At 40.8% G+C, this 23,894-nt stretch overlaps 1 protein-coding gene across 1 annotated transcript in view; it reads right to left on the minus strand.

Moving 5' to 3' along the window:
- Positions 1-23,894, minus strand: part of LOC102575231 (triadin) — a 191,077-nt gene that overhangs the window by 122,235 nt on the left and 44,948 nt on the right. The window contains exons 8-12 of the mRNA XM_059724101.1: positions 22,372-22,407; positions 10,245-10,895; positions 7,892-7,918; positions 4,926-4,955; positions 824-871 (exon numbers count right to left, since the gene is read on the minus strand). Of these exons, the coding sequence (XP_059580084.1) occupies positions 824-871; positions 4,926-4,955; positions 7,892-7,918; positions 10,245-10,895; positions 22,372-22,407 (792 nt within the window). The remainder of the gene's footprint in view (positions 1-823; positions 872-4,925; positions 4,956-7,891; positions 7,919-10,244; positions 10,896-22,371; positions 22,408-23,894) is intronic.

Below are 23,894 nucleotides of genomic sequence, written 5' to 3' on the forward strand. Positions count from 1 at the left end.
ACTCTCCTATTCTGGCAATGGGCAGCCTTACATACCTCCAGAGGACAATCCTATTACACAAGGCTGACATGACTATACAAATGACTTCCATTCCTGACTGCTTAATGGCCCAGGTTCTTCAAAAGAAGGGCTTGAAGTTTCTTCTACCCAAACTATTCTATAGCTGTATGTTTAGGGCACTCCTCTAGGAGGTGGGAGCTATACTAAGTTATTCTGGAATTTAGGCAGCATTTATACACCTGGCCCAGGAGTGGCGGGGAGGGAGGGAGGACTTTAATTAGAGTGACTGTGAGAGCCACTCTAATTAAAGTGCCAGGAGTGTCTCATGTATCAGCATCCCCACACATAAAAATGGTGGTGGGGGTGCTTTAGATAAAGCCACCATTTTTAAACACAGGAATGCTGATGCACAAGATGCTGGAGGCTGCTGGAGCACAGTAAGTACCATGCTTCAACATACTCAATTAATCGAGTCTGCTCCCACGTGCTGTAATGATAGCATTTCGGATCAGCCTCGCTGCTTGTATATAGGTGCCCCTCAATTGCTCCTGGGTTGTTTAGATACCTAAAAGTCTTGTCTAGAGCTGGTTGTTAAGGTCTGCAATGATGAATAAACTAATATTTTAAAAATCTGAACAGTGTGCTCAGGACTTGCAGAGTGAAGACCAATATAAAGATTTAGTGTGAGTAAGGGAAATGGATGTTAAAAAGGTTGCCAGAATCTGGTCCCAAATGCATTTTAAGGTATACACATATGTACAAAGCTACTATGATAAGGATTAAATTAATTTAAAAACTCTTGGTTTCCCCAAATTATATTTACCTTTTTTAGTTGAAACCACAGCTACTACTTCTTTGGGTTGTTCAGTTTCTGAAAATTCAGGAAAATAATAGAATGAAAAACAGTCAGCAAAAATACCTCAGATACCAGACAGAAAGCTTAAAAAGCAGCGGAGCTGTGCTCTGAACAAAATTAAAATAGCCCTGGACAGCAAAGGTAGGCCTAAAATGTACTGCAGTATAAAGAACTTTTCCATTAATGAAAACAATCTTTCAGATGGTCTTGCAGTTATTGAATCAGGGGAAACACGTGGCCAAGATAAAAGTGATGACAAACTATAAAAATGAAAGAAAAGAAAAAGGCGAGGACATTTTAATCTATCTAATCTCTGCCTGAAGGTCTCAGAAGTTGGCAGAAAAATACAGCTTTTGAAAATAAATGGACCTGACTAACTCAATTCACTGAGCAGGTGTATAACAGACTAGACACAGGGTTAACTTTTTTCAGGAAGATCACAGATTTGTGTAGGAGGAAATTCTGATATATTGTTAAATGAATCCCAAAGGAGATGAAGCTGGATATGATGTACCAATGTTCTTCAGGTATTAAGAAAAATATGAACTGAACTGCAAAATTCAGACCCAGATTTCTAATGGCTTTGTTACACATTGCACTTTGAGCTGCTCAAATGTTGATCGATGTTACTGCTAGCTCAAGTGTGGAGCAGTCACACCTCAAGACTAAAAATCTTCTCTATCCCCCAACCGCACAGCTGTAACTTGTCACTAGAGGGTTTGCAAGCAGAAGCCTGACTAGGAGCTACAGCTCTGACTTGCCAATACAGGGCTGATGAGTCAGGGCAGGCTTCTATCCCACCTCAGGATGGGGGTGTGTGAGAGATTGGTCAAGGGGGGGCAGGAATATAAAGCTGGGAGACAGAGAGTTAATAGGAGGGGCGGGTAATGAAATGGGAGGTGGAAGCTGGAGGAAGGGTACTGAAATGAAGTAAATCATTCACTGAAGGATAAAATTAGAAAAAAAACCCCAAGAATTTAAAAAGAAATAAAGAGGGAATAAATTTAAACAGTTCTTATGTTTTAATAAATTGGGATTTTGATTTGAGGTGTGGGGGTGCTAGTCACACTTCCCAGGGAAGCTGAAAGGTGGGAGTGGTGAGGGAATGTGCTTTTGGGGGAACTACTGCCCCTGCCCTAGGAAGGAAGCCCTAGCTCATGGGGACCTGATCTGGCCCTCTGCCTGGTTCCCCCTCACCCTCCCTAGACCCCACTCCTAGACCCATCCATGTCCTGTGACCTGGCTAGCTGGCACTTGCTCTGCAGGCAGTTTGCATGGGGTTGCACACCTGGGGTGGGAAGGTCCCACCCCCAGAGGCAGGAGAGGGAGATGGCTTGGTGCCAGAACTGCCACTTGGGTAGTAGAGTTCATGGGGTGGAAAGTCTGTCCACACAGAACAGGAGGGTGGGCAAGGGGACACTAAACCCTGGGATCCTGGAGGACTGCAACTTGAGTGGCTCATCAGTTGGGAGTGGCCAGATATTAGTGGAACACAGGCTAGGTAACAGATCAGAGATGAACCTGCCTGGAAGTGGTTTAATTTTAAGCCACCTAAAATGTGTTTAAAACTAGGTGCAGGTGTTAATGTACGGTCAAACCATATGTTAACAGCTCCAGGCACTGCCTAAAATTCATGTGTAAGAAATCCTTAAATTTCTCAGGTGTTTGAATTAAGGTTTAAAAAAGAGAGTCCAGACATGACACCCAATCAAGATAAAACCATACATTCCCACATTCTTCCCACTACCAAAAATGTATGAAAGTATTTAGACTCAGTGGCTTGTAACTCTTCACTGCAGAAGACTTTAAAATAACTGACTAAAATAAAATAGATAACACTTTTTATTTTGTCATAATTTTCATTTCAGGATTTCTTGTCCACAGGGAAACCTCATCAAGATGACTAACCATCACTAACAGCTAACAAGTTTTGAAAGTTGCTGCATTCTACATTCTGATATCTAGACTAATTGGGTGTAAGGTACAATTTTTTAACTGTCAAAGTCAGCACTGTTGTTGTTCTGTAATATAAAAAAAAGTTCCCTGGGCCTGTTTAATCAATTTTGTTTTGGTCATAACAAAGGTTTTGGGATTTTTTTTTGTAAAAACATACACATTCTAGTAGGCTCATGCAGGTATAACACCATTTTCATCATAAATAATATAAATGGAGTTATAAAACAGGGGCTGGGGGGGAGGGGAGGGGAGGGGAGGGCAGAGGGAGAGGGAGAAGCAAGGGCTATTCTTCCTTTAATATCTCTAGGATATTTTAACAACCTTCACAACAACATGACATTGGCCACCGTGTTCCCCCTGCTTTACCTGTGGCACATTGGGGTGTTATGTCTTGTGATTGTGTCAGGGTTGACTATGTAGTTTTGATAATAGCTTAGACAATGGTTTTGTGTAGGATGGTTTGGATAGGGATGTTCCTGCCTTTGGCAGAGGGCTGGACTAGATGACCTCTGGAGATCTCCTCCAGCCCTAGTTTTCCATGGTCCTCTTTGAAGCCACCAGCCACTAATACCAACAGCTACTACTAGAATAATATTTAATGAATTTACAAAATTTTGGGGAACAAGTGTTTACTAAAGAGAGATTCTGAAGCCCTTGGTACTGTTCTAAGCTGCAATCCATCCTTGATTAACCAGTATCTGGAGGATGACAGAATCTTGCAGACATTAACAAGGAGCTAAAAACTTATGTACAGAATATATTAGCTCAGGGGTTCACTGCAAAGCCCTCATATACCAGACTACTAAACGTAATTTAAAAAATCTAGATAAATTAAAAACAAGAGCCTCACTATCAGCGTGAGGCTCTGGAAAGTTTTCAATTTTTTGTTAGTATCCCTTTTTAGTGAAACGACAGATTTTCTAAGGAGCACAGCACACCATAGCTTTCTTTTCAGCTAAGCACTTTTAAAAATATGGCCATTTCATTTGTACAACAAAATGAAATTTAAGTTCTTTTGAAAATCGGGCTCTAAGATCGAAGTGATCCTAAACAATATTATAGGCTGCCTATACACATGATTGTTCGCGTTCTAATTAGACTGCTTCAGTATCGCCTCACTGTCACTTGTATTAAGCTCCCATGCATTCTCTAAGTTGGCACCTGGACCTGGTGCCCCATTTGTCTTGCTCTAGTCACATTACTGTTAAAGACCAATGTATTAAGTGGAAGTCAGAGTCCTACAAGCCTTTCACTTCCTGTCTTTTAAGAACCACTGTTCTTTGTCATTGCCCAGCTATGAGATAACATAAATAAGCTATTTCAGAGTACAGTGGCTGATATCAGGCACCTTCGCAAATTTCACTAAATAGTCTAACTTGTGAAATACCCTTTTTGTAGCACATATGGCTCAGTTATTGGTTTTATTAGACATAACACAGGCTTTCAGTTACTGCATATTTATGTTTATTGAACTATGAATCTGCTGTCGAAAGTGTGATTTGTATTGCAGTGTCATTTGCAAGAGCAAACTAAAGGTAGAGATAGTTTTATGAGCTTCTTATATAACACTGAAACAATGTTCATTGTAGGTTTTGGTACTCAGACTTAGAATATCTACAATAGCAAAGCACTGCAGCAACAGCTTTATTACTTCCAAAGCCCTGATGCTTATGGATATCCTCTTGCCATATAACTAAAGGAAAAAAGGGCAATAAAACACAAAATACTGCATAAGCAGTTGGCATAGCACTCAGTGAAAGGTCCGTGATAACAATTCTTAAAGGGGACAAAGGAAAACTTATTTCTGTAAATGGGGTCAAACCTGTGAGTTCCAGATGTTGAACACTTTTATCTCCCTATTAAATTGATGGGATTTGAGGGTGTTCAGGACTAGGTAGATTTTTCCCCAAACATGTTGGTATGTTTCACATAAAAATGAGTTCACAAAGATAACAGAGTACAGCATTAAAGGAGACTTGATTATAAAGAAATATTCTCAACAGCTCAAAGCAATGCGGAATAGCTTTTTCAATCATCCATTGAAACAACTATATTGATTTCCAGCTTTGGCTTTCTGAAGCTTGCCAAAATGCAAAAGTTTTATTCAACATACTTGTTTCCTTTAGTTCCTCTCTTTTGGCTGCTGGAGACATAAAGAGAACAATGTCTAAATTAGTGCAGTTTTGGTTTGATTTAATATACATGAGTCAACTACAGTGCAGTAGATGCATTATGAATTTAGCCCTGTAAATTTAAACATACTCAATAAAGAGAATACTGTGACAACTTGGGTTGTCTTTACATTTCTCAGACATGCACTAATGCTATGCCACATTTCATACTATTCATTTCTAAGTAATTCCATTCAGTTCAGCAGAGCTGCTCTTGGATGTACTGGGTGCATCTACATAAGTGTTTTACTGTGGAGTAGACTAATTAGGTCTGCAGGAAAGTGTCACAATTTACACGTGTGCTGGTATTAGGGCACAGTAAATAAATTAACTCCACCATAAGATCGTACTGTCAGGAACAGTACAATCTTATGGCAGAGTAATTAAGTGTAATGAAATGCACATTTGGACGGTGACAGGGGCTGGCTGGGATATGAGGGTGCTAAGGCATGGGGGCTGTCTGCCACCTAGCCATATGGCTCTGCAGTCTCAGCATTCTTGTCTCCTAGCCAGCTCTGAAGCCACCACACAGAGCCCGGGGCTGACCCCCCATTCCCTGTGCCAGCCGGGGCTGTTCTACCTTGGCTGAAAGTGCCAATATCCTGGGTACACGTGTAGATGCTGTGCCTGAGAGCAGTGTTCTCCAGCTGAAACTGCTCTGAAGTTTATCGTGTCACCTTAACTTCACATGTAGATGTACCCACTGTTTAACATCAGTGAGTATATCTGATAAGGAAACATGATCTAATGGTGAGAGCAGGGCAACAGCAATTAGGACATCTGGGTTCTAGCTCCTTCTCTACTATTGACATGCTGTGCGACCATGGTCTGGCACTTCAGCCAGACTGTGAACCTATTATTCACTCTGGAGAGCAGTTATTATCACAAGCAGCCCTAGCCACTACAATGGGATTACTTACAAAGCTAGGTAATACCTTAAGAAGCTTCTGGTCGAGCATGCTCTGATTTCCCCATTTGTAAAACAGAACTGTCAGATGCTCTGTCACATTAAGAGAGCCAGTCATAGCCTTGCAGGGCAAGCAGGGTAGAGCTGAGGCTGGATTGCCATAGTAACCATCTAATGGGATTAATTTGGAGGCACCTGCAAGCAGCCCCAAGAAAGTCAGCTGACTGGAAAAGAGGCAGGGCCTGAGGAATATTAGGCAGCTCCAGAAGATGACTTGGCAGTCTGGCTGGGACTGAGCAAGAGGGATCTCTGCAAAGGTGCCTGTGAGGTAGCAGGAGCCACTGAATACGCTAGGCCTTCAGTCAACCAGAGAGCCAAGGGCTAGCAAAGGATTTAAGCCCAGGATAGGAAAAGTCATTTAATTAGAGCTAGAGGGCTTGTCGTCTTCTTTGGCAATCCCTTGTACTCAAGAATAATAATCTTCCATGGTTGCCTTATCTGTGTGTCTGAAGATGGCTGATGTGACCTATTCAGGATCAACAGACTCTACTGCAGCTCAGACATGTGTTTCCACATGGGGTGGGTGGTGCTGGATTTTTGATTTGGTCTGTGACATGTAGTTTCTGCTGCTCTCACTTTTCCATCTCCTGTTGTTGTCATGAGGTTTCAAAATACTGAGATCCCTACAGCAGACTCTTTCTCCATTTGGAGTGGTCCTGGGCAATAGTCTCCCACAAGTTGATACTGAAGTTGAATTTTTTAAGTTGGCCTTGAGGACGTTCCTGAAGCACTTTCCCTGCCCTCCTCTATACACCTTGGCTAACCTTGGAGAATAAAACTTGCTTCAGGAGTCTGAAGTCAAACATCCAAGCTGACATGGCTGGCCCAATGAATTTAATGTAGGATGGTCATCCCCTCAATACTCATGGTGTTTGCTTGCAGGAGGATGCTAATATTGGCACGTCTGTCTTCCCACTGGATTTGGAGGATCATCTGCAGGCAGCATTGGTGGTATTTCTGCAACAACTTTAGATGTTTCCTGTACGTTGTCCATGTCTCAGCTCCATATAGAAAGATGGGGATCACAACTGCTTGATAAACCATGAACTTGGTCTGTGATCACAATCTTTGAACACCCATTTCTTCAGGAATCCAAAGGCTGCACTTGCACATTTGAGGCGATGTTGCGTTTCTTCATCAATGTCAGCCTTCTGCAAGAGATGGCTTACAAGGTATGGGAAATACTCAACATTCTCCAGTGTCTCGCTGTGGATCTGGACTGTTTATTAGGATTATTAAATGTCAGTTCCATTTTCGTGTATGCTTCGGTAAAGACATTGACAATTGCCTGAAGGTCTGCTTCCAAATAAGCACTCACTATAGCACCTTCTGTATACTGGAGCTCAATGATTAAGGTCAGTGTGGTCTTGGTTTTGGCTTAGAATCATCCACTCAGTAGTTTAGCTCCACTCTGACTGAAAGCTTGTTGGTGGTCAGATGTAGCATTGTGGCAAGGAATTTTAAGAAGAGTGTTGGAGTGATGATGCAGCCTTGCTTAACCCCCATTTTAACCTCAAAGGGATTTGTGGTAGATCCATAACTGAGAACCACTGCCCACATGCTGTCATGGAGCAGGCAGAGAATAGTGACAAATTTTGGTGAGTGTCCATACTTTGGAAGGGTCCTTCACAACACTTCTTGGCTGATAGAGTTGAAAGCTTTTATGAGGTCAAAGAAGGCCATGTAAAGAGACTTATGTTGTTCCCAGCATTTCTCCTGGAGCTGGTGAGTTGTGAAGATCATTTCAGTTGTGCCTCTTGATGCCCTAAACCCAACCTGAGATTCCTGGAGGAGCTATTTCAAAAAATCCCCATGACTGTAGGTAAATCAAACCTTTATATATGACAAAGAAATCAATGCTTTTGTATTAACAAGAGATAGCTACATCAGCATTCTTTCATGTTCTAATTTACTGTATAAAAACATGCAGAGCCCACCTACCTTTTGCCATGTGGGTTTCCACAGATACTGTAAATCAAATTAAAATGTTCTAAGAAACAAATTGCAAAATCCATACAATATAACACAATAACTCAGTGGCTGTCCCATTGGACAAGATGCTACATATTTCCAGCAAGCCAATCTGAGAACTCCTCAGTTTCTTACCCGAAGAAACACAATATTTGTCCCAGATTTAAATGTTTTCACTTCAGATGTTTAACTTGAACTAATTTAACTTGATTAAAAAGCTAAAGAAAACAAATTTAGCAAGTAAGATATGTGTGGAACTAAAAAAAATACACATTTTCAGCTAGCGAAAAATGAAGCAGGAATGGAAATACAGATTCAGTATATATAGAGACATAAGCTAACACACAAAGTAGGCGATTACTGAGATACCATTTAAAAAACTAAAAAAATGTTGGCAGTTGAGAACATTTGTCTCAATTCAATTTAAGACTCAGCATATAGATTATAAATAAGGAGCACTCAAGTGTTGACAAACATAATACAGTCTAAATTCAAAACTCTGTGGAACGTATCACATATTTCAGTCTAATTGTCCTACCAGTGTTTCCTTCTTAATTACTAAACTGTCTTTTTTCCTAAGTAAAAAAATTGATCTATGTCATACATCTTATTTCCTCATTCACAGGTTCTTCATATTTATTATCTGCTGAAGTAGGTTTATATGCTTCATATTCCCTATCATCTGCTTGGCAGAAATGATAATGACCTACTTAGAGAGCTATCTATTGAAGATGTTTATTTTCATTGTAGAAGTTGTCCTGGAAACTCATCTGGAGGTACTGGATGTCGTTGCAGAAAATATGCTCCCAAGTAAAACCAAAAGGAAAAATTAAAGCTTATATGCTCTCCTTATTTGGATGAATTTAAGAATCTTGTTAGGCATAACCTTTCCCATGTGTTAAATGCCCGTAAGACTTGAGTGTTTGAATATTAAGACAGGAAATCATTAAGACAGGAAAAATGCCCTCTGAGCATCTTAAAGTTATGCATCTTTGGGCAAAGATTATCTCCAGATGGTGTTAAGCAATATGTGTTGCAGTAATGTCAGTCTGCGCCACAGGGCCAAATACCAGCAATTTGTGGCCCTCCAGTATCCCAGGATGCATCACTCCCAGGGGGCGGCCCGGCCCGGCAGGTGCCTACCCCTGGGCTCTGGAGCGCAGGGAGCGCAGCTGCGTGAAGTGGATGTAAAAGCACCTTGAGGGTGGTGTCACACTTTCAACTTAATACTTAGTAAATAAGTTAATAGTCAAGCAGCTGTATATTTAAGCAGTTTAGCATGTGTTAGATGATCTCTTAGCATTGCAAAATTACTCCCTCTGAGGTGAAGATTATCTCCTTAATACATCCTAAATTTTATATAGGTCACTAGATCCCAAAGATTTGCAACTCTTGCAAGTGAACACGTGACAAGGCCCTAAGAAATGGATCCAAGCTAGAATCAAAAGACCATGACCTGCAAGAGGCCTCTTTTGTCTTCTCTATTTAAATTAAATCTAGTTAAAGGAAATCACATATTGCACTTAGGACATGTTTTATTTAGATTGTAATAAATATTTTTATGAGATAGAAAGTTTTCTGAGCAGGACAGGGCTGGAGCCTGTTGCACAGTTGTTAAACAGCTGATTGTCAATCCTGGTCCCCTACCATACTGGACTCTAGACTTGGCTGTTTAGGTGGAAAGGCTGGGATCAACTATCAGCTGTGCCAGAGCTGGTGAGGAGTGCTGGTATTATCTCCTTAGAGCAGTCTCATGATAGCCTAATGCATATTATTTAACACAATCTGGAGATATTCCTCACTTGAAAAGTCCTAATTTTACCCATACAATAGCAGGTGTTGTTTTGGTTGAACACAGAGATTCTCACGTTTTAAGTGCAGTTAACATGTTCAAAGTGTAACATGAGACAAGACCCATAATTTGTTCGGACAAAAAGCCCAAACTGAAGTATGCTTTTCTTTTTATTCATTCTCAGCTCATCTGAACCTTCCCCTCTACCCCGCTCTCCCTTCAGAATCCCTTTCCCTCTTGAACAAATAATCATGTACATTTTTATTTCAGCTTTCTCAATCTTTTTAAAAATATGTGTCCTACTTAGCTGCACTTAACTGGATCTGAAGTACAAGAACATGGAAGTATGGTGAGCTCATGTTCCATAACCATTCTGATTTTTCAAATAAATGTGACTACATTGGCAAGTCTGTACCTGTCTAGTGCTGTACTTTTTCTATGCCTGCCCCTAATTGAATGCAAGCTGGTTATGTTTAAGTTAAGATTAGTTTTAAACAAGACTAAAAATACATTTTTTTTCATAGGTCTTACTAGGTGGTTTCACTGGTACTACAGGTACTTCCTTTTTTGATGGTTTGGCAGGTACTACAGGTACTTCCTTTTGTGATGGTTTGGCTGGTACTACAGGTACTTCCTTTTTTGATGGTTTAGCTGGTACTACAGGTACTTCCTTTTGTGACGGTTTGGCTGGTACTACAGGTACTTCCTTTTGTGACGGTTTGGCTGGTACTACAGGTACTTCCTTTTTTGACGGTTTGTCAGGTACTTCCTTTTGTGATGGTTTGGCAGGTACTACAGGTACTTCCTTTTTTGTTGGTTTGGCTGGTACTACAGGTACTTCCTTTTTTGATGGTTTGTCAAGTACTACAGGTACTTCCTTTTTTGGCGGTTTGGCTGGTACTACAGGTACTTCCTTTTTTGGTGGTTTGTCAAGTACTACAGGTACTTCCTTTTTTGGTGGTTTGTCAAGTACTACAGGTACTTCCTTTTTTGACGGTTTGGCTGGTATTACAGGTACTTCCTTTTTTGATGGTATAGCTGGTACTACAGGTACTTCCTTTTTTGATGGTATGGCTGATACTACAGGTACTTCCTTTTTTGATGGTATGGCTGGTACTACAGGTACTTCCTTTTTTGATGGTATGGCTGATACTACAGGTACTTCCTTTTTTGATGGTTTGGCTATAACAAACAAGAAAAGAGTGAATGGTTAGTTTATTACATGTGCCAAACATTTCAATGCAGTTTAACTGAAAAATAAGAGAAGAAAATGTTAGAAACTGGTGATTCTAATTACAACTGTTCCTTCTTGTGATGTTCTGGGTGAGGGAAAAACAAAATATTACTTTGTGCAGTGCTGCTATATTTATTTCTCTTACTGTTTTTTAAGCAAATTGAGTTAGATGAAAAACTAATATCCAGTACCTAAAACATCATTTAAAAGTCATATTGTTTGATGCTGAAAGGATATGCTAAAAGCAAAAGGAAAACAAGCTATATCCTCTGACAAACTAGGACTATGACTCCCAACCTTCTCCATGCTAAGATTTTCTCAGTATACCACTTTATCTAGCCAGGACTCACTTCCTTATGACCACTATTCATAACTCAACAAAAATTTAATGCAATGGATATGACTAACAAGGGAGGAGGAAAATAAATAACAATTTGGAATTATAATGTTTCTTATTAGTATGAACTAAAACTCATATTTAAAAAAAGAGATGAATTAATTTGCAACTGAAATAATTATGGTTAAAAGTATGAACAACAGTGTTTATGTATAGGTTTGGTCCCACAAAAGGGACTTGCTTTAAATTCAGGGATGTTTGAGCTGCATGTCCTGTACAGAGGAAGAGGTACTTTTCCAAGGTACCTTTAAAAAAATCTGACATCATTAGTTACATCTTATCAGTACCTAATTTTCACATGTTTTCTCTAATCCTAAAGCAGGAAATATTTCCGTGCTAGTTGCATGGAAAATGTTTATATTCTAACAGTTTTTATTGTAGGCTCAAGATATGAAGTCTGGACCCAGTTCTACATTCAAATATACCCTAGTATGACTTTGGGTGCAGCATTCTTCTTTAAATCAGGTTTTAGCAAACACTTTATGCAATCAGATACCTTCAGCCCATCTACCGTGTACTGCACTCAAAGCTCTGGGTCTAAGCATACTGTGATGACATTAATAATGATTCAAACTACTGGGAGCTCAGTTGTCATTCTATATTCTATCGGATCAGGGACTGAAGCTTCACACAGCCCTATTAATGACAGCTTCTATGATTCTGGTGCACTGATTTTTCCCTGTTTTTCCAGGGTCCACCAATTCCCATTAGATCAGGGAAGAACTGTGTAATTCTGGAAGTACCTTTGTGCAACCTGATTTTTTTAAATTTTCTGTTTATGTAACATTGTTTATTGAATTTCAAAATTTAAGCATTAAGAAAATTCACCATTTTATTTCCAGATACAGTTAAACTGAATTTTTCAAATATTTGCAAGGTCTTTTCTATGGGGATGTTTTATTCAGGAACTCCTAAAATTAGTCTTCAACATCTTTAAACTGTGAGGGAGCTTGGATCAGTACCCAAACTTTTGGTTGCCTCCTAATCAGCTATTATAATGGACTGAGTAAAAGTCTTTTACTACCACTAAAGCAACTGAAATGTCACCACTTTGGTTATATCAAAATTTTAAAAGGTGTTTTGTCTTGATGCAAACCAGCAAAATATTTATTGTGTATGTTCACAAAGACATGTAAAGGTGATTTTGTTTTTCTGTGGGTAACACATTTTGTGTGTCACTGAAAGAGGTGGGAGAAAGAAAAGAACTTGCAGCTGTCTCTGAGGCTGTTATTTATGCCACTCCATTCCTTTATCTGCAAGGGGTGCTGAAAAGCATTAAGTCTGGCATATTCCTGCAGTCTATTTTAGATCTTCACCAGTAGCAAGGTCATTCACAATCTGTAACCTTCTGCCATCTGCTACCAGTAGAATATTTAATATATTCTCATTCATCGTACATATATGTATGCTTTTCAGCCAAACTAGATGAAGCATCATGCAAATAAGTGATAATCACAGTGTCAGGCAAGATTCTTTGGGTAGACGTGATATCTTTTATTAGACCATCTAAATAGTTGGAAAAAAAGTTCTTTGCAAGCTTTCAGGCACAAACACCCTTCTTGAGGCACTGGGAGATGCTGCTGCTTTTCTGTGTTCTTGGAGTATCACGTTCTTGGAGAACACAGAACAGCAGCAGTCTCCCAATGGCTGAAGAAGGGTATTTGTGCCCAAAAGCTTGCAAAAAACTTTTTTTCCATCCGTTTAATTGGTCCAATAAAAGATATCACATCTACCCAAAGGATCTTGCCTGTCTATGTCTTTAAACCAACACAGCTAGACAAAAACCCTATAATCACAGTATGACAAAGTTTAACTTCCATTAAATAGCCTTCCACCTTCAGTTTAATCACTGGTATGTCATATACACAACTATAGCCAAGCGTGTTTTAACCAGAGAAAACAGTTTCTATATTTTAGGAAAAAAATTAATCATTCTGACCTGACACATGATATTTAATTAAAGTTACTCTCTAAAACCCAAACCTATCCTTTATATTTGTACACTGCAGCTCCTTATGAGGGAAGCCAATAGCATCAAATGCCTTTCAGTTTTATTTGCCTGCCATTTTCTCATTTACTGGTTCAAGGAAGAAAGGTTCATTACCATATCTGCTATCATAATTTTAACAGGGTAGTCTGTCCTCTTAAGAAAGGGCAGCACGCTTAAGTATGTCCAGCTGTGGGGCATTCTGCTAATGAAGAAGTGTCCCCCTGGGAGCTTTAAAATCCCAAGGGAGAGAGCAAAAGGAAGCTACCTATGAAGGAACTGCTTGAAAGAAGGAGAATCCAGGCTGCTGTGCTGGAAAACAGCCAGAGGAGAAACTGGCTCTTCTCCTAAGGTCCAGAGGGGGTGGAGGATTTGGTTTGTTTGTGCTGTGACAGACCTAAGTGTGTTTGGTAGGAATTAATCTGCCTGATGAATTAATAGGAGAGCTAATTGGATTGCAAAAGGCAGCAGGATAAAGGACCTGCTTATAGCTATACATTTCATTTTCTAAATAGTTCACGAATAGGTCCCACTGCTGGAACACCAGGAATAAAACCTGTCCCCTAGTAAAGTTTTGGCACCAGCTTAATAGTTCCCAATAGAAATGAAACCTGTCTTGGACTCACAGCAATTTCTTCTTAGGTAGAAGTCCTAAAATTATATTTAGTAAATGTAATGGATTAAAGACACTCTAGCTGCATCTCTGGAAGGTGATATAATCAGAAGGACATCTTCTTCCTTCTGGCACCCAGCATCACCCTCTGGCACTCAGTCACTCTTAAAGACAGATGATAACCTTCCTACAATGACATTTTAGTCTTTTTTTTCCTTTTACTCTATCAGTGTCAGATAAGAAGTGTTTTCTAATCAAAATGTATTGAAAGTTCCCAAAAAGAGTAATTCAAATAATCCCTTGGAAACCTGTTTGGTGGACTCTAGTTTACCAGACATGAACGAGCAGAAATGAGCTAGGTTTCATGTCTCCCTATGATCTTCAAGACATATTCATCTCCTTTTCATATTGTTTTAATATAATGAACAATTATAAAACTTAGACTATAATGGCCATGTCTACACAAGCAGCTGACTGTGCAGTTGTTACTGTGCAGTCATTTAGTATTTGCTTAACCAAGTACTAAATGACTAACGGCATTACTGTGCAGTCCCACTGCTGCAGTTATTTTGAGATGCTACTATGCAGTAGCAATGAGCTACTGCACAGTAGTGTTCTGTCACAGTTCATGCCTAGCAATGCTAAGGCATCATAACAATGAGCTTGTTCCTACAGAGCCGTAGCATCTTGTGTAGACGTGCCCACTGAGGGCAAAAGAATGCAGCTATTCTGTGTGACTAAAATGCTTTCAAGAAGTTGGGGAAATCAGGGCAGAATTATCACACAAAGATTAATAAACAAAATAGATTTCTATATGTCCCTATGGTCCTCTTCATGGCAGTAGTGCCACACAAAGGCAAACTGTGCTGCTATAGCCCACTGACAGTTGGCCCAGAGGTACAGATGCCTCTAATGGCCATGCAGTCCCCATCCAGGTCTGGCAGGTGTGCAGCCTTGGGGCTACATGCTGTTGGAAATGGCAGCAGGTCACAGCCAGGCAGCAGCTCCCACTGCCAGACCCCTGCAGTGGGTAAAGTGTGCAGGGAACTCTCAGGGCTGCTTCAGCAGTCCAGCTGGCACAAGGGGTAGTGTCCCCAGGTACCAATTGGCCGGGCCCCAGAAGCTCCTGAGAGTGAGCAACCCTGAGCTACTAGCCAGGGCAGCTTTTTGTACTGATGGGGACAGCACAGGGCAGGTTTTTATACTGCTGTGGCCAGCACAGTTGTTGGCCCAAGCCTCTAGCTCCCCTTGGCTGCAGATCTGGTCAGAGCCAAGCAGGTTATTTTGCCCCAAGTGGCACAATTTGCCCCACACCAAAGTGCATGTCTGGGCACGTTCACTGAGGCAAAAAGCCCTGGGTCAAATCTGCACCAATTCTATTTGAGTCGCTGCAAGCACATGTGCCTGCCTGTGTGAATGCTCCCCTATTGTCTATAACTTCTTTAAGGCTATTGATATAACCTCTGAATAAACAGTATCTCTCTTCGAGAACAAGTGACTTCTACACCCTAACGTTTCATGCATTAGGTTTGAAATAGCCATTTTTAATCATTTAAAAGGAATACCTCTTGAAGCCTCATTTCTGTACCTCATACGTCACTGAAATGGTACCTGGATTAATTATCAATATCTGAACAACAACAAATGCTGGAAACCAGTGCCCTATGTTTTAGAAGAATAAATACACGTAGAAGTTTAACAGATTTAATTAAAAAAATACATGAGAGTATTAGGTATTACTACCACTTAATATGGGTTGCAATGAAGGGCAAGGTAAAACATTTTATTCCTTTGCTTCTAGATCTCTAGATTCAAATGATTATATATTTTGAAAGTGTTCTGTGGCATACAGTTCCTAAGAGGGTATCTGCAGAGGCAATGTCATGAAGGAGAACATCAACATAAAGGCATCAAGAGATGTGTCCTACTCTGACAGTCAACAAAATGCTAGAAGCACTCTGATGTGTGCAAGGAAACACAGTATCAGCTGGTTTTGAAATATTTAAAGCCCTAAACTTATGCAGTAATTGTTATGCATGAACAAGCAGCTGTGCATTATTTGTGAATGCTCTGCAGAAGGAAGTGGTAGATCCTGGCACAGAGTATGAAAAACAGCTTGCCTGACACATGTTATTGTGTTCGACTTTTTACACACCTTTCGGTTTTCAAGTACTAGATTTTAAACATAAAGAAAAGTACTGGCATACAGTAAACCAAAGAAAGTCACGTTTAAGTAGTTTCACAGAACAAGTGGAATCTTATAAGAGAGAATAAGAAGGGTCACCAGCTGACCCTAAAATGTCTGATACCAGAATAAGTTTAAAATGTTCATTTCATAATATTCCTGTGATATCTTACAGAAAAATCTACTCCACCCTTCCCATTCTGGGGCCTGTTATTGCTTTGAGTGAATTCAAACAAAATTTACCAATGACGTCAGTTGGGTAGAATTAGGCCTATTTAGTCTGTTATGATGAGACTATACAACCCAACAGAAGGATATGGCGTTAACAGCAGATGTATGCCTGGGAGGTCAACCACACAGCAGGTATACCCATGATTATGCACATACCTAGCTGAACAGGCATGGATTTAAATTGCTTTGCAGATTCAGGGCCCAGTTCCTTCCACAGCAACAGAAATATTTTCAGGGCTTTTGAAGTTTGTCAGCTACTTAGCAAGCCCTGTAAAAAACAGCTGCCATATACAGCAGATAGTATAAAAATTATTTTTAATCAAATGATTTAATTCTCATTTAGCTTTGATATAATTCTATTCTCATCATTGCTCCTTGCTATTAGAAAAACATGAGTAGCCACCTTTTTTTTTACAGTAAGCTTGCTCCCCCTGCCTTGTTCTTGAAGTAATGTCAGAAGTCTCTGTAACCTAGCAATACTGCTGCTGTATTGAATAGTAAAATAACAAATCCTGAACTGTGAAATGCATGCAAGGATGGAAAACATGAATGGAATATGGAAAGACAGGATTCTAATTTAGCACAGACACCTTAAGAGTCAGCTGCACCATACAAGAAAAAATTGAAAATGTATCTAAAATGTACTGTGATGAAATATGTTATAATTTAATGTAAGCAAGACTGTGCTTGTGGCTCACTTTATAGTATGCCAGGATAACAGACTGAATGTTCCAGAATCATAGCAAAGGTGGTTATAACTTCCTGCATACTATGTTGAAGATCTTTAAAAAGTAGAATGGGTTTCAGATGAGACAGTCAGTCTGCATTAACATATGCAATATTTTCACTTAATTTAAATAAATTATCCTTTTAAATAATTTGAAGTTATAACATGAAGCACTTAAAAAAGGAAAAATGAAAATAAAAAGAGTCCACCTTAATTCTGCCCCTTTGTGTCTGTATAGATTACATGTTCATTTTTCCCATCCTGTGCATTGTGGCTCAGCCTATACAACCCTGCAGAAAGAGTCTGTTCAGAGCTTCTCAAACCGTAGGTCTTGGCTCATTTTGTCTGGAAGCTGTCATGTCCTGGAAAATTCATGTACAACTTAAGAATTCTGGTTGATCTTGTGAAAATGTTGAACCATAGACTAAATAGAAAGAAGATCAACCATTTGGTGCCAAAGGTGAGGTATAACCCAACTAGGCTGGTGTTAAACTATAATGGTGACATTTTCGGGTGGAAGCACTCTGAGGAATGGGATGGCTGAAGCTAGGAGAATCAGGATGCAGTGGTTTTGAGAGAGTAACATTCTCCAAGCCAGAATGAGGAAATCAAGATGCTGATGCTGACTTCTTTTAAAAGGAAGAGTCTGGGAGTGTCAGAAAAGACTCAGAGCTACACGGAAAGGTAGAGCTACACACAAGCAGCAGAGACATCATAGAGATTTCGGGAGCCTCCATGCATGAATCATGTAACAATTATCATGGTGATTATGCTTGAATGCTGTGGATGTCAGTTTACATATTTGAATTCTGGCACATTTGTGTGCTCATGCTTTAGTTTTCTCTTCATTTTCTGCACTCAAAAGACTTGTGCCCTCTGTAGCACCATACATCAAACATGTCTTGTTATAGCCCTGGCTGATGTGTCTTGAGGCCCTTTCAATGTTGGGACATGGGCCTAACCCCCAGGGGCCCCTGCCTCAAGGTGTCAGTGTCAAAGAGAAGGATGAAACAAGCATGGTTTCATTCCATAGAGACATCTGAATAACTAACATTAACTGTGGGGCTAGGGAAATTGGACTGCATGCTATGAGCTGTCAGAAGAGACTATTAGACAGAATACCTGCATCATGAAAGTGTATGTATAAGCTCTAGTCAGTTCACAGAGGTCAGAGTCTCTTCAGATTCAGGGAAGCTTCAAAGCACACAGGATCCAAGGAGGTAGGCACAAACATAAAAGCCTGGTTAGGATCTAGCCAGGGCTGTGCATTCATGTGCAAGACTGGTGCTATTCACCTACTCTTTCTCCTCCCACAGGCTAGGGACAGAAGTTACACATAAACTGGTTTAAGTGAGCAGAAACTGGTTTAAACCTTTAACAGAATACATGTTTTGTGCATATAAACCAGTTTTAACATGGCTAAAATTGGTTTAAGATAAATCTAGTTGAATGTAGTATCAGACTTAACTGATTTCATAGAGTCATAGATTCATAGACGTTAGGGTCGGAAGGGACCTCAATAGATCATCGAGTCCGGCCCCCTGAATAGTCAGGAAAGTGTGCTGGGTTCAGATGACCCCAGTCAGATGCCTATCTAACCTCCTCTTGAAGACCCCCAGGGTAGGGAAGAGCATCACCTCCCTTGGGAGCCCATTCCAGATTTGGGCCACTCTAACTGTGAAGAAGTTCTTCCTAATGTCCAATCTAAATCTGCTCTCTGCTAGCTTGTGGCCATTATTTCTTGTGACCCCCGGGGGTGCCTTGGTGAGTAGAGCCTCACCAATTCCCTTCTGCACCCCCATGATGAATTTATAGGCAGCCATAAGGTTGCCTCTCAACCTTCTCTTGCGGAGGCTGAAGAGGTCCAAGTGCCCTAGTCTCTCATCATAGGGCTTGGCCTGCAAGCCCTTAGCCATATGAGTGGCCCTTCTCTGGACCCTCTCCAGGTTATCCATATCCCATTTAGTGGGGCGCTCAAAACTACATACAGTATTCCAACTGCAGTCTGACCAGTGCCCGATAGATGGGAAGTATCACCTCCTTCGTTCTGTTTGTCATGCATCTACTAATGCATGATAAAGTGCAGTTAGCTTTGCTGATGGCTTCATCACATTGACGACTCATGTTCATCTTGGAGTCCACTAGGACAACGAGATCTCTTTCTGCTTCCGTGCTGCTGAGCAGGTCATTCCCTAGGCAGTAGGTATGCTGGACATTTTTCCTCCCTAGGTGCAGCACTTTACATTTCTCCTTGTTAAATTGCATTCTATTGTTTTCTGCCCATTTGTCCAACCTGTCCAGGTCTGCTTGTAGTTGTTCCCTGCCCTTCAGTGTGTCCACTTCTCCCCACAGTTTTGTATCATCCGCAAATTTGGACAGAGTACACTTCACTCCCTCATCCAAACCACTGATGAAGACACTGAAGAGTATCGGTCCAAGGAGTGAGCCCTGCAGGACCCCACTGCCCACGTCTTTCCAGGTTGATACCGACCCGTCCACCACCACTCTCTGGGTATGACCCTTTTGCCATCCACCAGACTGTGTAATCAGCCAAGTCACAGCCTCTTAATTTGTTCACCAGTATGGGGTGGGATACTGTATCAAAGGCCTTCCTGAAGTCTAAGTAAACGATATTTACCCCTACTCCTGGGTCCAGGTGTTTTGTAACCTGGTCATAAAAAGAGACTACATTAGTCAGGCATGATCTACCTGCTACAATCCCATGCTGGTTTCCCCTCAGCATAATTTTTCCTGCTGTGCTCTCACATATATGAGCCTTAATAATCTTTTCAAAGACTTTACTAAGGATGGAGGTGAGACTGACTGGCCTGTAGTTGCCTGGATCCTCCTTCCTCCCCTTCTTGAAAATGGGGACCACATTGGCCCTTTTCCAGTCCGCCGGGACCTGGCCCGTGCTCCACAAGTGTTCAAATATTCTTGCCAGTGGCTGTGCAATGACATCAGCCAGTGCCTTCAGTACCCTCGGATGGAGCTTATCTGGTCCTGCCAACTTAAACGCATCCAGTTCCTCCAAGTGACTCTGCACCATCTCAGGGTCAATGCTTGGTAATCTGGCACCCTGCTGTTGTCTCTCTATGATCCCATTGTGAGACTTGTTTTGCCCCTCGTTTAGGAACACTGAGGCAAAGAACTCATTGAGGAGTTCAGCCTTGTCCCCCCTGTCTGTCACCAATTGTTTTTGCCCGTTCAGTAGTGGTCCTATACCGCCCTGGACCTTCCTTTTACTCCCTATATATCTGAAAAACAATTTTTTGTTATCCTTAACTTGGGATGCCATCCTCAGCTCCATGGTAGCTTTGGCCTTTCTAACTGCCTCCCTACAACTGTGAGCTGAGGAGGCATACTCCTCTTTAGTAATTTCTCCCTGTTTCCACTGCTTATATGCCCCCTTTTTTGCCCTTAGGCTGTTCTGGATTTCTCTGGTCAGCCAAGGAAGCCTCTTGGCCCCTTTCCCCCGCATCAGGATCATCTCCCTCTGTGCCCGAAGGATCGCACAGCCACCCTTCCTGGGCTCCCATCTCACCCAATCTCTTATTCTGCGGTGCATCATTGGCTAAATGTCTGAGCTCACTGAAGTCAGCCTTCCTAAAGTCTAGCACTTCCACCCGACTAGTTACCTTTCCCACTCTACACCTTATGGTGAATTCTATTATTTGGTGGTCACTGTCCTGCAGGTGACCACTGATCTGTAGGTCCTCTACCATGTCATCCCCCGTTGCCAATACCAGGTCCAGAAAAACATTCCCCCTAGTGGGACCACGTACCTCCTGTGTCAGGTGGAGGTCCTGTACACAGGATAGGAACCTGCGTGAATGGAGGGAATTTGCTATATGTGTGTCCCAGCAGATGTCAGGGTAGTTTAGGTCCCCCATGACTACTGCTTCCCTAGTCTTTAGATTTGGCTCAAACTTTTTAAAAAAACTTCTGTCCCAGACCCCTTCCTTGTTCAAGTTAAATCAGAGTCTCCCAGCATCCCAGCATTTTGCAGCCCTGGGCTGGGCTGGGGCTGTCTGCTCCTAAGAACAGGGCTGGTCCTGCCCATTTGCTCCTTAGCTGGAGCAGTGAGGACTGGCTCACTGCCTCACTGGCTGGCTCACTGCACCCCTTCCCCCCCGGGCAAACCCTGGCTGGGGTCTGGGGCCAGGGAGGGAGGTTAAACTTCCTTTCCCCTAAGTACAGAGCACCCCCTCCCTGCTTACTTAGTGCTGTCTGTGATTATGTACTACAAATCCCAGAAGTACCTGGAAGCAGGAAGAGGAACTGATGAGCAACCCTGGAGAATCCTGTTGTTGTGATTGTGGACTGCAAATCCCAGAGACCTCAGGGGCAGCAGGAAGAGGAAGCGAACACATAGCCCATACTGGCTATGTGACAGAGAGCCATGCTCTAGCTCCCCCTGGCTTCGGGCCTGAGTCACTACAGGCATGTGGCTGCAATTGCTGAATCAAAAGTGAATTTCTGTTGATTTGCTTATTGGTTCAATGTTTGCAGCTTAGACTAAACTGCAAAGACTGAATCAATTCACCCTTGGCCTTTCTGACCATCTGTACTTAGCCACAGAAACCATACAGGGTATGTGTAGAGCTCTGGATCCATCCAACAATGCACTAGTTAAAACAGTTTCTTTCATGTCCTGCTACTGGGATGGAATAGCTACTCAAGGGACGCATCTACATGAGATGCTACTGCGCAGTGGCACTGGCACTGGCAAATGTCTTTTAGGTGATGTAATAATGTAGTAGCATATTAGCACTGTTCATGCTGTGACATTATTGTGCAGTATTTTTCAGCTAGTACACAGTTAGCATCTCAAATAGACACACTCAAGGAGAGAAAAAGATCCTGGGCAAGATTTTGGCTAGATGTTGGAAGAAATATTAACATTAAACTATAACCTTGACATATGGGTCTACAGAGTTACCAGCTAATGAGTAACTTGAAAAAAAAACCTAAAATATTTATCTTGCATATATACACTTAAGCAATTCATGTGATACAAGAAAAAAATTATAACCTTTAAAGTTTGTCTAGGGCATTAACCACCTTTTGAAGCATTCCCTATACCTCATAGAGGATTCTTAACTTTAACCAGCAGAAGATATTTGCTAGAGATTGGATCTTTAAAGCACCCTTTTTCCTCCTTCAAAGCATATTTTGTAGAAGTCCCATAAACTTTATTTGCTATATTTCTTTTCTTAAAGTGGAAAATGTTACAATTGCTTTTATAGGTGAAAATGACAAGTACAAAGACATCTTTTCTTACCTTCTGCTGTTCTACCTGCTGGTAGTGTCTTGGGAACTATAATAAAAAACATTTGTTCATTATGTAGATATAATCTATCAACAGTGGAACTTTTAGACAACAGTTGCTTTTAGTATGTAGATATGCTCAGCTGTTGTACATCTCAATAATTCTTGCAAAAACTAATTAAATCTTTCTGAACATGTTGCAAATGCTGATTTTATATTTCCTAAGGTAAGATAATGTTCCAAAGACAGGGGCAACATTTCTGGAACAACATGATTTAACACTACTGAATGAATAGAGGAAATGCTTGTGTAAACAAGCCTGCTGCTGTGTTGACTCTGTTGACATGCAGTGCTATCAAAAGACTATCATAATAAGGTTTAAGAGAGAGAATCTAATTTCCTCATCAGCTTGCAAGAAGCTAAATGCATATAAAGATAGGGCCATTTTTTTTTAAGAGAAAGCATTTTCATTTCTGATGAGTACTCAAAACCTGGGAATAATTTGAACTTCTTTAAGCCAATGGAATGGAACTGGGAATCTGGTTAAACTCTCACTACATTCCTATTAAACTCCGAGCAATTGAAAAACAGTCTCTTTTATCAAATGCCATCATTTTTTCATCTTATTTTGACCAAAATCTGGAGAAAGGGGTGTGTGCAAAAGAGGGGGGGAGGGGAGAATTTCAAAACAATTACATAACAGATTTCATTGCAAAATAATGAGCAATGCAACTAACTTTGCATATTTAAACATTTAATATAAGCCCTTATTCTGCACCTTATTTATTTTATTGTTTTGAAGGTCTAAACCAGTTATTATCTGTACTCAGGGAACTATGAGACTTAGGAAGTGTTCCTAAAATATCATCCATGATGGGTAGTTAATAAGAACTTGGAATTTTCTTATTCCAAGTTTAAACATACTCTCTACTTTCAAGAGTGATCAAAGACTAAAGTATGGTTTAGAATAGGTGGTATGAGCCACCAAGCCTCAAAAATGTATTGTTGAAAAGAAGAGAGAGAGAGCACAAATGTTGAGGAGAAATATGGAAGTACTGTCCTACCAGAGATGGTTTTGCCTGAATATTTGGATCCAGTTCCCCAAATTTCAGAAATGCCAGGATCCGGGATTTTGGTTCAGGGCTATCGCTAATTTATAAAATGGGCATCAACCCATACATCATTAATTATATTGTCATTTAATTTAAAATGACACATAGATACTGGTTTTGGTTAAAGATTGCAGTAGGTTTATAATATGCATTGAATTATACTCTAAAATAAGAAAGAGCATTCCAGGCAATAGCAAAAACCTCAGGCTCAGATTCCCAAAAGGACTTAAGTGTAAGCAGTGCTTAACATTGCTATGCCTAACTTTTAGGTGTTAGAAGTATCTGCAATGTCCATGTGCTGCGCTAAACTCAATTATTTTAGATAGTGCTAGTTGTGCTCCGGATACCTGATAGATTGGGCCCCTCACAGTATTGAGACACAGGGACATCAGCTGTAAGCTAGTCACTAAGACTCAGCTCTACC

The sequence above is a fragment of the Alligator mississippiensis genome, chromosome 1 (assembly GCF_030867095.1).
Source record: "Alligator mississippiensis isolate rAllMis1 chromosome 1, rAllMis1, whole genome shotgun sequence".
In the NCBI taxonomy this organism is placed as follows: Eukaryota; Metazoa; Chordata; order Crocodylia; family Alligatoridae; genus Alligator; species Alligator mississippiensis.